Below are 12,419 nucleotides of genomic sequence, written 5' to 3'. Positions count from 1 at the left end.
GAATGAAACTCTGCCTCAGTTTCTTTTCTCTGAGAAGAGCCAAGTTTTATATGTACATTAAAATTGATGAGGTCAATAGAGACTATTTTGTGCAAATACGGGACAGAATGATATGGTGGAAAAAGTGTAGAGTAAAAATATTTAGATTTATGTCTGGTTATCATTGACTATCTGTGGTTGTGGGCAAGTTACCTAATGATTTAAGTAACTTGCTCAAGATTTTGCAGGTAAGTAAGTTGCAGAGCCAAAATTCAGACTCCAAACTTTCTGACTTGCAAGTTCTATCTATGGTGTCTGTAATCTTTGCCAGTAGTTGTGCTGTCTCCTCTAACCTTTGAACCTTTCTGATACAGGTACCCTCCCATGAAAGGGTTATGTTATTCATACCACTTTGTTCCACTTGTTGCTAATAGATACTCAATGGGATCATACATATATAAAGCCCACACTTGTACATTATATGTTACTGGAAATCTATTATTACTGTATAATACCTAATTTAACCATTATCCACAGCTCCACCTCTGAGAACCAGGTTTAAATTTGATTTACTGGTTTTCCAGCTTATAACATGTTAAAATTTGAGGGGAAGTGACAGGTTTTAGAGTTGGGAGGACTAACAGTAGTAAGGAATGAGTGCAGTGCCTGCTAGCAGAGAGAAGATTCATGAAAAGAGCTACAGACTTGGTGTTTGAGAGAGTTCTAAGCCACTGAGTTGGAGATGACAGCCTCACTGGAACTTAGATGGGAATTTGCACAAAAGTACTTGAAATAATTCTATTAGAAGCAGCAACATGGTTTAAGAGAGCAGAGATTTATATTTATGAGAACTTTTAGAATGATGTGTAGCAAAATGGTTCCAGCAAGATTCTTTGGCACTTTTAAAAGTGGTGACCTTCAGTTACTGGAATTCTATTGAGTTGTGATATATTAATATTAAACATCTAGAAAACCAGAATCTTTCATTGTATTCACTTTTTTTGCCTGGAAGTTTTTACTAGTTTCAGTATATTTCCCCTACTTTTGTCAAGGTAATGTATTTTTGTGGGGGTGAAGGTTGGGAGAGAACTCAATTTCCTCATTCAAGACAGAATTTATTTTCAAAGGGAAGAGTAAATCTAAACCAAAGCTGTTACCTTTGAAAACGATTAGTGGAGTCTATTATGTTTTAACCAAACATTTTAGTTTAAAGGATTTTATATTAAAGGCAATTCAAATACTCCACAACTCAAAGATAATGTTGGAATCTGGTTTAAATAAAATAATAAAATCCAGAAAATCTGTAAGGCTTGGAACTCTGCACAGCAGGTTCCATAGCAGAGCAGGTTAAAATTGATGCCTTCACTTGTCAGTCTTAATTTGCTTTGGTCTTTTAAAAGGTGGAAGCGTGCCATTACTGAATGCAAGCCCTCCTCATTAGATTAAGGACAGTTTTCATCCAACTTTTTCAGAAGTACTAAATAAGTGAAGATTTCTCTTCGTTTTTAATTGTTTTGAAAAATATTGACTCTGTGCTCTGTGGTTCACTTAATATGCTTAATGTAAAATAAAGCTTATGCTTTGAATTTATGTTTCATTTAGTGCTGTGCAAGCATCTGCAGAACATCAGAAAAGACTTCAACAGTTCTTGGAGTTCAAAGAATAGTTAAGTAATATAAACTGTGTTCATTACACTGCTGATACAACTACAGATGGGACAGTAAATGTTCAGCATTCTTGGATCAGAAGAAAATGGACTAATTAGATGCTTCCTTTGTCGTGGTGGTTGCTTTGAAAACTATACTTTAATGGGAGAAATCATGGAAAGAAATTCTCAACAGAATAACTGAAAACGGCCTTTTCTGTACCAGTTGCTTGTTGTGTGTGTGGTATAATAAAATCTTTATTCAATTTCACAGATGCATCTATGGCAGTAGAAATGTCTCCAGCTTATGTAGCTTAATGATAATTAGAAGTTTTTTAGAATTTACTTCTGAGAGGAGGAGAGCCAGTTCAGAAGGTAAACTAGGTGCACTTGACCCAGTCTTCCTTCCTAGTCATTCTGAGAGTTTAACTCTTGTAAACTTGAAATACATAAACTTTTTTAGAGTTGTTTCTGTTTACTAAAGGATTAAAATGGTAACATTGGAGAAAAGTACACAGAAAATATATTGTCTAAAGGACATATTTTGTCAATCTATTAGGTTCTGTTTTTGTTTCCAGAGGCAAATTAAATTTGCATGATTGTCCAAAAAAAGTCTCAATTTACAGATGCTAACTATATATAAAGGAATGTGGAAAAATTCAGTTCTTAAGATACAAGATTAAACATTTACATTTGGTTTTTAAAAGACAATAGACTGACATCTATGTGTTTGTGTTATATTATGGTAGTAAACAATTAAGTGTATGACTGTTTTCCCAACTAGTTTTACTTTCTTTTTCTGGAACAGAACATTAAGTGATTGTAGAGGTTTTCAAGAGAGAGAAAAATGTTGCAAGAAAAACCAGGAAACTTTCCCCCTTTTTACCACTCTTATCTTCATTAGATGAAATTATTTTGTGAAGCTTTTTTGGGCTTAGAGGGAGTAGTTTTCCCTGTGTTAACTGGCTAATTAAAATATATTCGGAAAATCTTTACAGCCAGAAACAACTTAGTCATCAAATAGCAAGTGAGACCAAGACGTCAGAAGGATTACTTGGGAGCATTTTGTATGTCTCAAAAGTGAGCGAGGTAATTTTATTTATTTGGAGATAAAAGATTAGAAATCCTACTAGTAGGTATCCACTGGACTAGCTTTGGACTGAAATGCTTCCTTGTAATTTTTCCCCCTATTATTTTTCTCCTCTAGTGTCCCAAAATTGTTTCTTTAGTCAACACAGTATTGTATATGCATCTTCATTAATATGGCATCTATGTCTACAATTTGTCTGATTACTTTGATGTGTTATATCTTCCCTCTGTTTGTTGCCCCTTCAACCAGCACATGCCAGATTATAAATGGATCCTGCTCACCTTTAAGGTGTCTTTATGAGACAGTCACCCAGTTGTCAAGTGTGTGGAGGATTTGGGCTATTGCCATTGCTTTTCTTTTCACCTCTAAAGACGAGTTGATCCCTTTTGAATGTGAAAGTTGGATTTTGAAAGTGGTAGTTACTTACAGATGGCCAGAAAATTGTGGCTAGGTTGACTGAGAACTGTTGAGTTTTATGTTTTAAAGCCATTGAACTTTTTATATTCTGTTCTCTGTGCTTCCCTTGGCTGAGGCATTTTGGGAGAAAAGGACTCTAACCTTCTGTTTCCATTAAAGAATTGTGGTATTTAACCCATTTGATTCCTGAGACTGATGATGGGATGATTCCTTTAAACTATTAGATAAATGCTGGCTAAGTTTAGATGTTTGCCACATACTTTGGGCAAAGGTGTATTTGATGAGCAATGTAAAAATTTTCGAGGTACATTCATTCCCCGTTTTCTCTCCAGAAAGAATGTGCTTTGTACAAAATATGGGTCACATGAAATTTGCTTGGTGGGGTGTGGAAACTGTCCCCCCAAATCTGGATTATATTTAGTTGGTAAGAAAGTCAGTGACTTTTCCCCTTTGTGTGTCGATAATCTCATGCCATCTGCGGGGCAGGGTGTGGCTCAGTCACCTGTTATTAAAAGCTCCTCTGGCTCCTCCTGTGCACAAGAGGAGAGAAGCGTTTCCTCTGATGAAGTCACAGCTTGGTTACGAGCCCATGGTGCTCTCACGTCGGCCTGAAGATTAGAGTGTTCTTTCAAAGCTTTTCTCTGACTGTCGGTATAAAACATGATTCTTTCAGCTCTTGTAATGTTGGCTTGCCCCTTATGGAAAGTATAAATCCACAAAACTCTCCCAGAACTGCCCTAGAATAAACATCGCACCATTCAGTGGACATGGATAAGCTTCAATTTGTTACTTTGCTGGATTTGTTTCTTGGTAATTGTTTTGTATGTATTCCTGTAAATATGGCAACCTGTTTATATACTTTTGTATGTCACTGACCTTGACTTGGGTAGAAAAATAAATTTACATTAAAAAAATGAGACTATTAATTGAAATGTGTATATACAGGGTTAATTATTTAATTTCTGGTGTGTGTTTCCTTAGCCATTTCATTTACATCTCCACTGTTGTTGCTTGTAAAACCTGAAAAGGTTTAACTTCTTGTGAAGTCAGCCTTTGTCTTTAACCAGATTAACTTGGTGGGTGATCAGTATTTAATGGTAACTCTAAGGAGTCTGAATTTTATTATTTATATAATTTTAATTATTTAAAAAACAAAAACCACATTATTGCTGAAAAGGTCCCTGAATTTTATGTCTTTTTTCTTCATTGTCTTGGCGTCCTTTCTTCTAAAACTAAACAAAAGAGGCAGGTGCTGAAAGCCATCTTTTAATAGAGGTTTCTTTCCTTGCCAGAATAGTGTTTCTGAACAGATCATATTTCCCCAGGCTAATAGTTACGTCTGTCAACTTTACTTAAATTAGTCTGAACTTCACCTCAAGGTAGTTGAGGTGCTATACTAAAGCCCTGAAATCCCTCTTTTGCTCTCCCTACTCAGTCATCTTTCTTTAGAGCCAAGTAGCTTATAACAAAGATGGCTTTAATTTATCAGTAAACAATCCAGCTAATCTTCGCAAGCTGCAGACCAGAATCACACTGTGAGGAGGGTTTATTATAGATCAGGAGTTGCCAAATTTACCATGCATCAGAATCACTTGGGAAGCTGAAACCCGTTTGGCTCAGTGGTAGAGCGTTGGTCTGCGGACTGAAAGGTCCCAGGTTTGATTCCGGTCAAGGGCATGTACATTGGTTGCAGGCACATCCCCGGTGGCGGGTGTGCAAGAGGCAGCTAGTCAATGTTTCTCTCTCATCGACGTTTCTAGCTCTCTATCCCTCTCTTCTCTGTTAAAAAAAAAAAAAAAAAAAAAAAAAAAAAAAAAAGAATCACTTGGGAAGCTTAAAACACTGGGCCCTCCCTCCAGAGTTTGATTTGTAAATCTGGGTTGGGGCCCAAAAGCTTGCATTCAAGTGATGCTGCTAGTCAGAGAGCACACTTTGGGAACCGTTGCTCTGCTGGATTTTCTAATGGGTCTCTCGGGTGAGTGTCTGATTCATATGAACTATCATTGCCATAAGGTAGAAAGCCTGAAGAATACGGATAGATCCTGGAGGTAAGGCAGAAATGCTGAGAAGCGCTGTGTACCAGGCTTTGCGATAGGCTCTGATGGTATAAAGTCCTAGACATTGTCCTCAAAGAGCTTACCACATTGTGTGGCTACAGTAAATGGAGGCAACCTTGTTTTGCACATAACTATTTTCTACTCATTTACAGAATTGATGTGTTTTGCTATTGCTGTTTCATTGTTGACTAAGCATCTATTCTGTTCCTAACCTGCACTAAGTGCATCTTCTTCAGTGTCCTGGTGCTTACCCTGTGTTGTCACTTGCATTATTTTGCGGGGTCTGTGTGGTTCTACCTTGCCCTCCAGTGTTCTCCTTGTACACACATATCTTATCAGACTTACTGTTTAGTGTGCCCTGCATGTGGTCCTGGTGGCAAAGTAGTTCTGGAAGACCTATGGGATGCCTCTGGCAGACACATTGGAAGGTGACCTCCAAATCACAGACCTTTTTCTTGGATAATATTTTGAAGATATCTTGACTATTGATTGGTTTATCCTTTTTATCTTCCAATTTATTAAAAAAAAACTTTTATATCTTGAGTAAATAGTCCTCTATATTCTTATTAGTTGCAAGGACACAATCCCACCTCAGTTTAGCTTGAGCATAAAAGGCAAGTTTACCCTAAGGGCACAAGAAAGTCATGGTGAGCACAAGTGCAGATTTGCTTCTGGACCTCATGAAGAATCTGGAAAGCCCTCAGGATATCTAAATAGTTCTCCGCTGCTTTGTTCATCAGTGCTTTAGTTCTGTCTACTGGCTTTCCACCACTCCTTCCATCTGCTCTCTAGTCTCTATTATAATAGAGACTGAACAACTTTCTGAATGCCAACTATTTTTTTATTGGAAGAAATTAGCCCAAATGGATCAAGTATCCAAGGGACTAATTAGGCTTCAGGAACAAGCCGAAACCGGTTTGGCTCAGTGGTAGAGCGTAGGTCTGTGGACTGAAAGGTCCCGGGTTCGATTCTGGTCAAGGGCATGTACATTGGTTGCGGGCACATCCCCGGTGGGGGGTGTGCAAGAGGCAGCTGGTCGATGTTCCTCTCTCATCGATGTTTCTAGCTCTCTATCTTTCTCCCTTCCTCTCTCTAAAAAATCAATAAAATATATTTTAAAAAAATTAGGCTTCAGGAACAAGATCATGCAGCATCAATGTGGCTTCTGAGAGCTTACGTTTGTTGGTCAGGAGAGAGTGGAGGGTAGAGGCAATTCCCAGCGCCTCTCAAGAAAGGGAACAAAAATTTGAGTTTTAGAGCCTGCAAAGAGGGACTGATAAATCTCCTTGCTTTGAGTTGGAACCCAACAGGGCTGCACCCTAGAAGGAAGGATGAAGAGGAAGTAGATTGCATGACTGTAGTTGAGTTAGAATCCTCATTAAGTGGAATTGCGGTAATCTGCCATGTTTCTAGATCCTGGGAGAAGCTATCATATATCCTCTCTGGAGGAAGACAACACCTTGTGCCTCAATTATTTCTACAAACAAATTTCTAAATACAATGCACACAATTAAAAATAATTAGGCACAGGAAGAGGCAAGACAATATGAATGACAACAAGGAGAGCATAGGGATTTCACATTTAAAAATAAATTTAGGGTTATCCGATTTAAAAATACCATTATCTATCTATCTATCTATCTATCTATCTATCTATCTAAAAGCCAAGCAACTGAAAAGATGGGTTGCTATGATATGCACTGCGGCCAGCCAACCAGACCAATATGGGGCAGAGCTGGCCGGTCAACCTCCCACATTTCCTCCCCCCAACTGGCTGGCCCTGATTAGCCTCAATTGGCCCCAACTGGGACAGGCCAGCCAGACCCCACCAGTGCACAAATTCGTGCACTGGGCCTCTAGTGTTTAATATTAAAAATGAAATTCTAATGTATTAGAGAACTAGAAATTACATAAACATAGTAGAAACTACACACATGTGTGTAAAGCATATATTTACTTTGAAAAAGAACCATGGAAATTCTGGGACAAAAATAGAATAACTAAAATTAAGAAGTCCATGGATAGATTTACTACAGATTAGACAGCTGAAAAAAATGACTTGGAAGACAGATCAGAAGAAATCCAGAATAAAGCATAGAAAGTAAAAAGTATTAAAACAATACAGCATGAGACAAGATGATACAATGAGAAAGTTCATGTTCATAAGTGTAATTAAATTAGTTGGAATCCTGGAAGGAAATAAGAATCTTGTTTTTTGTTCATAAAATTCTAATAGCCTGGTGCATGGATTCATGCACCTTGAAAGAAAATTAGAAGAAATATTTTAATATTGTTATTCACCCTATTTCTATAATAGAAGTGTCAACCAAATTCATGATCAACAATGACAAATTGAAACACCCATATGCAATTGGTGCCAGTGAGAGCATTAAATGTATTGTGCATGTGCGAGTCAATGTTTATTTTTAAATTGCAGTGCATGTCATATGTACTGGCAATACTGTTGGACAAACTTACGGTCAGTCATTTAGCCTTTTATATGTATAGACTAGTGGCCCAGTGCACGAAATTTGTGCACAGTTGGGGGGGGGGTGTCCCTCAGCCCAGCCTGTACCATCTCCAATCTGGGATTTCTCTAGCAATCTGGGACTGCTGGCTTCTAACCACTCACCTGCCTGCCTGCCTGATTGCCCCTAACCACTCTGCCTGCTGGCCTACTCACCCCCAACTGCCCCCTGCCAGCCTGCTTGCCCCTAACTGCCCCCCCCCCCCCAGCCTGATCATCCCCAATTGACCCCCTGCCAGCCTGCTTGCCCCCAACTGACCCCCATGCTGGCCTGCTTGCCTCCAACTGACCCCCACTGACGGCCTGCTCGCCCTCAACTGGTCCCCACTGCCAGCCTGCTCACCCCCAACTGTCTCCCCCCTCCCTCCCTGCCGGCCTGATCACCCCCAGCTCCAAACTTACGGTCTAATGGTGCAGAAGCAAATTTGAATATTTAATAGCAAATAGTAAAATTGATGAGACATTAAGCCACAGGTTGGAAAAGCTCTGCGAACCCTAAACAGATAAATAAAAATGCACACTGAGGTACATCATAATAAAAGTGTTAAAAACTAAAGACAATCTTAAAAGTAGTGAGAGAAGAAAGACTACTTTTAAATGAACAATAACTGGACAGCTAATTTCTCAACAAAAACAACTGAAGACAGTGGAATGGAAATTCCCAAGGGCTGAAAGAAACGTAGTAGCCTAGAACTTCATACGCAACATTAATCTACAAAAATGGGCCCTCACTGGTTTTCCAGTGGGTAGAGCATCAGCGTGTACATGGGTTGCAAGCTTTTCCCATGGGGAGCATGCAGGAGGCCACCAATTGGTGTGTCTCTCTCACATCAATGCTTCTCTCTATCTCCCCCCGCCCCCTCCCACTCTCTCAAAAAAATCACTGGAAAAAGAAAACATATTCTCGGATGAGGATTAACAACAAAAAATCTACAAAAATGATAGGGAAATAACATTTTCAGACAAATAAAAGATAAGAGATTTCAGCAACAGAGGTCACTCTACAGGGAACTTAATTTATAAAGGCTTTAAAATTTTATTTTTTTCAGGGAGAAAGAAGGACAGTTAGATAAGCAGGAGGAAATAAGGAAAATATGGCTATTGACTTATGAAACAATAATATCGGGATTTTAACTATAGAGAAAATTAAAGTACACGAGTCAGAGTATTTGGGAGTTAAAATATTCTAAGGTCTTTGCATAGTCTGGGAAGAGAATAAAAGAGTCAACAATAAAAAAAAACAACAAAAAAAAGTCAAAAGAGTCAACAATAGACTTTGGTATATCAGAGATGTGTATTGCAATTTAAGAATAACTGCTAAAAGGAAGTTTCAAACTGAGACAGGGAAAGAATGGAATAACAAAATATAAAAGTATGGAAGCAGGAGGGAAAAAAATCTGTAATAGGCAGGACAAAAAAAATGCACTTATCCCTGACCAGTGTGTTCAGTGGTTAGCGTATTGGCCCACACACCGAAGGTTTGTGCGTTCAATTTCCAGTCAAGGACAAGTACCAGGGTTGCAGGTTTGTTCCCCAGTCAGGTCGGGCAGGTACAGGAGGCAACCAATTAATGTGTGTCTCTCACATCCATGTTTCTCTCCTCCCCTCCCCCCCTCCATCCCTCCAACCCTTCCTTCTTCTCTTTCACTCTCTCTAAAAGCAATGGAAAATTATCCTCAGGTGAAGATTAACAACAACAACAACAACAAAATGCACATAAAATGTATATTTAAATTCAAATATATCAGTAATTATATTAAATACAAATGGACTAAATGTTCAGATTAAACAAAGTTCATCAAACAAAATTAAAAAAACACACAAAATATCTGGGAGCTCCCCCTTCTGGGGGGAACACCCCAAGCCTTTCCTCTCCCTCTTGTCTTCCCCTAATTAAAGAAAAAAAAAAAAGAAAGAAAGAAAAAAACCCCACTCCATCTGTTTGCTGTTAATGAGTCACATCTACTAGTAAAACATAAGGATCGATATATTTTAGGTGTTTGCTTGTTTATCTTTCCTATTATAAACAAGCAAAGATAAACAAACACCTAAAAAAAAAAAAAAGCTGGCATAGTTGTATTCTTTTTTGACAAAGTATAATTTAAGGCAAAAAAACCTTATTAGAGATAAAGAGGGGGCACTTCAAAATAGTAAAAGATTCAACTTATGAGAAAGATATAGTTCTAAATGTTAATGCACCTAATAACATAGCTTCAAAGTACATTAAAACAACATGGGCAAGCCCTAGCTGGTTTGGCTCAGTGGGCAGAGTATCAGCCTTTGGAATGAAGGCTCGCAGGTTCAATTCTGGTCAAGAACACATGCCTGGGTTGCGAACTCGATCCCTAGTAGGGGGCATGCAAAAGAGGCAGCCGACCAAGGATCCTCTCTCATTGATGTTTCTGTCTCTCTCCCTCTTCCTTCCTCTCTGGAATCAATAAAAATATATTTTCAAACAAACAAACAACATGGGCAAAAGATGAACAGGCACTTTAAAAAAGAAGGTATTCAATTGCCTTGTAAGAGAAGGTAGGTTTTCAGCATCATTGATTATTAGGGAAATACAGATTTAGGCTGAGATACCACTATACACCCATCAGAAGGGCTAAAAATAATGACTGACAGTGACAGGTGTTGATGAGGATGTGGAGCAACTAAAACTATAATTCCTGGGAGGAGTGGACAAACTGCATGTGCCCTGACTGCGAACTGAACCAGTGACCTGGTCATGGGACAATGCTCAACCAACTGAGCCACAGCAGCTGGCCCCTTCTGTACCTTTTCAATGTGCATATCTCTTTAAAAAATGTATTTTGCACATGTGTCAAACACAAGGCCCGCGGGCCAAATCCGTCCCGCCAGGCCTTGCAATGTGGCCCGCACCGCGCTGTCATCACTGCACTCCGCTGCGTTTCCATCACAATGACAGTTTATGACTGTTCAGTAAACCATTCGGCCCGCGATTTAGGCTGGATTTTAGATTTTGGCCCCTTCTCTGATTGAGTTTGACACCCCTAGTTTAGAGAGAGGAAGGGAGAGGGATAGAGATAGAAACATCAGTGAGAAACACCAATCAGCTGCTTCCTGCATGCTCCCTACTGTAGATGGAGCCTGTAACCCAGGCGTGTGCCCTGAATAGGAATCGAACTGTGACCTCCTGATTCAGGAGCCAACGCTCAACCACTGAGCCACACCAGCCAGGCTCAAAGCACATATCTGGATGTATAATGACCAGTTTACTCGCTCTCACTGGGAACAGGGATCTATGAGTTCTTTGGGTTCAGGGATCGTGTTTTAGTCTTTATATCCCCAGTGTCTATTAAAGTGCCGTGCACACGATTGACACTTGTTTGAACTGAATTCAGCTCGGTGCTTTAGGGCTGTTAGGAGCCCAGGGTCTCAAACTCAAGTGTTTACAAAAGCCAGGCAAGTGCTATGGGTGAGGCCGGATTTTGGGGGACATGGCAAACTGGAGAGAGCATATGTCCCTAAAGGGATGATTGTGCTGCTGCTTGGCCCTAGCTGATTGCTGCTATGGGAGAATTCTTGCCTGGTATGTCTAGATCGCCCCATTTGTTTATAAGAAGGCAGAGATTCAGATTTCGATGTGAAATCTCCATGTTTAAAGTGCTGGAAACTAATTAATAATAATAATAATAAAAAAATTACAGCAAGTGCCAAACCAAACCACACGGTCCTAGGGCTGCTAGTTTGCAACCTCTGTTTTATTTCACACCTTGAAGAGGTGGGAATGTGTTTCGTGTCCAAGTATCCCAGCCAATAGGCTCCTGAGCAGCCTCTTCACGAAGCATATTTCTGCCTGAAGAGAAGGGTCGTGGCTGCTTCCTAATTGGACTTCTGGGTCATCTCTGTAAAAGGTTTGCAGGGTTTTTTAAAGCCTTCTTTGTAGCTGGCTGTTTACCCCAGCTGAATTGGACATGTGTTCCCGAAGATTTCCCCCTCCGTTTGTTGTAATATTCTTAATGATGCATTCTGACTTTTTCACTCTGTTTTCTACACATTTGTCACCACTTCTGCTTTTGGATCTTCATGCTGGAAAATCTGAGGCTTACATGGAAGATTGATTTTTAATGCTCCTTGTGTTGTTTTTCAGCTGTAACATTTGCATGCAATTATGACATTTTAAAAATAGGAGACAGCGCAATTTGAAGGGGATAAAAAAAAAAATCTTCTGGGCGGATGAGCAAACGGAAAGGCCAGCCTTTAATTTTGTTAACATCCCAATTACATCGTATAACCCTTGTGACGATTTCTGTCCCTTGTAATGCAGCAACACCTGGTTTTTGTTCCAGGGACAATGAATGACCAAGTCTGGCTGACTCAACTCAAACCCTTGCTCAATCATGAAAGCGTGGGTTGGAAAGCTCATGTTTTCCGCGGGCCAGCAGAGGTCACTGTTTCAAAGTTGTTAGAGGAAAAATTGTCTCCAGTTCACACCTCTTTTTGGGGGGAGGTTCATAGGACTGGCGGAAGATTTTTTTTTTTTTTTTTTTTTTTTTTGAGTAATCATTTTGGTATTTTCAAATGTTCTTTAAAAGTCAGTTTTTTTTAAATATATATTTTATTGGTTTTTCACAAAGAGGGAGAGAGAGGGACAGAGAGTTAGAAACATTGATGAGAGAGAATCATCGATCAGCTGCCTCTTGCACACTCCCCACTGGGGATATGCCCGCAACCAAGGTA

The 12,419-nt window shown here is 39.4% G+C and overlaps 1 protein-coding gene across 7 annotated transcripts in view; it reads left to right on the top strand.

Moving 5' to 3' along the window:
• The window catches only part of NDC1 (NDC1 transmembrane nucleoporin), a 53,318-nt gene extending 49,255 nt beyond the window's left edge, over window positions 1-4,063 (top strand). For all 7 annotated transcript variants that reach the window (XM_036448148.2, XM_036448144.2, XM_036448141.2 and 4 more), the window contains one exon: window positions 1,582-4,063. In XM_036448148.2, the coding sequence (XP_036304041.1) occupies window positions 1,582-1,645 (64 nt within the window). In that variant the 3' untranslated portion in view covers window positions 1,646-4,063. The remainder of the gene's footprint in view (window positions 1-1,581) is intronic.
• Window positions 4,064-12,419: the final 8,356 nt, after the last annotated feature.

This window comes from Pipistrellus kuhlii, unplaced genomic scaffold, assembly GCF_014108245.1.
Source record: "Pipistrellus kuhlii isolate mPipKuh1 unplaced genomic scaffold, mPipKuh1.p scaffold_m20_p_2, whole genome shotgun sequence".
NCBI classification, from domain to species: domain Eukaryota; kingdom Metazoa; phylum Chordata; class Mammalia; order Chiroptera; family Vespertilionidae; genus Pipistrellus; species Pipistrellus kuhlii.
Note: the sequence above shows the minus strand (reverse complement) of the source record. Positions and strands in the feature narration are given on the sequence as shown.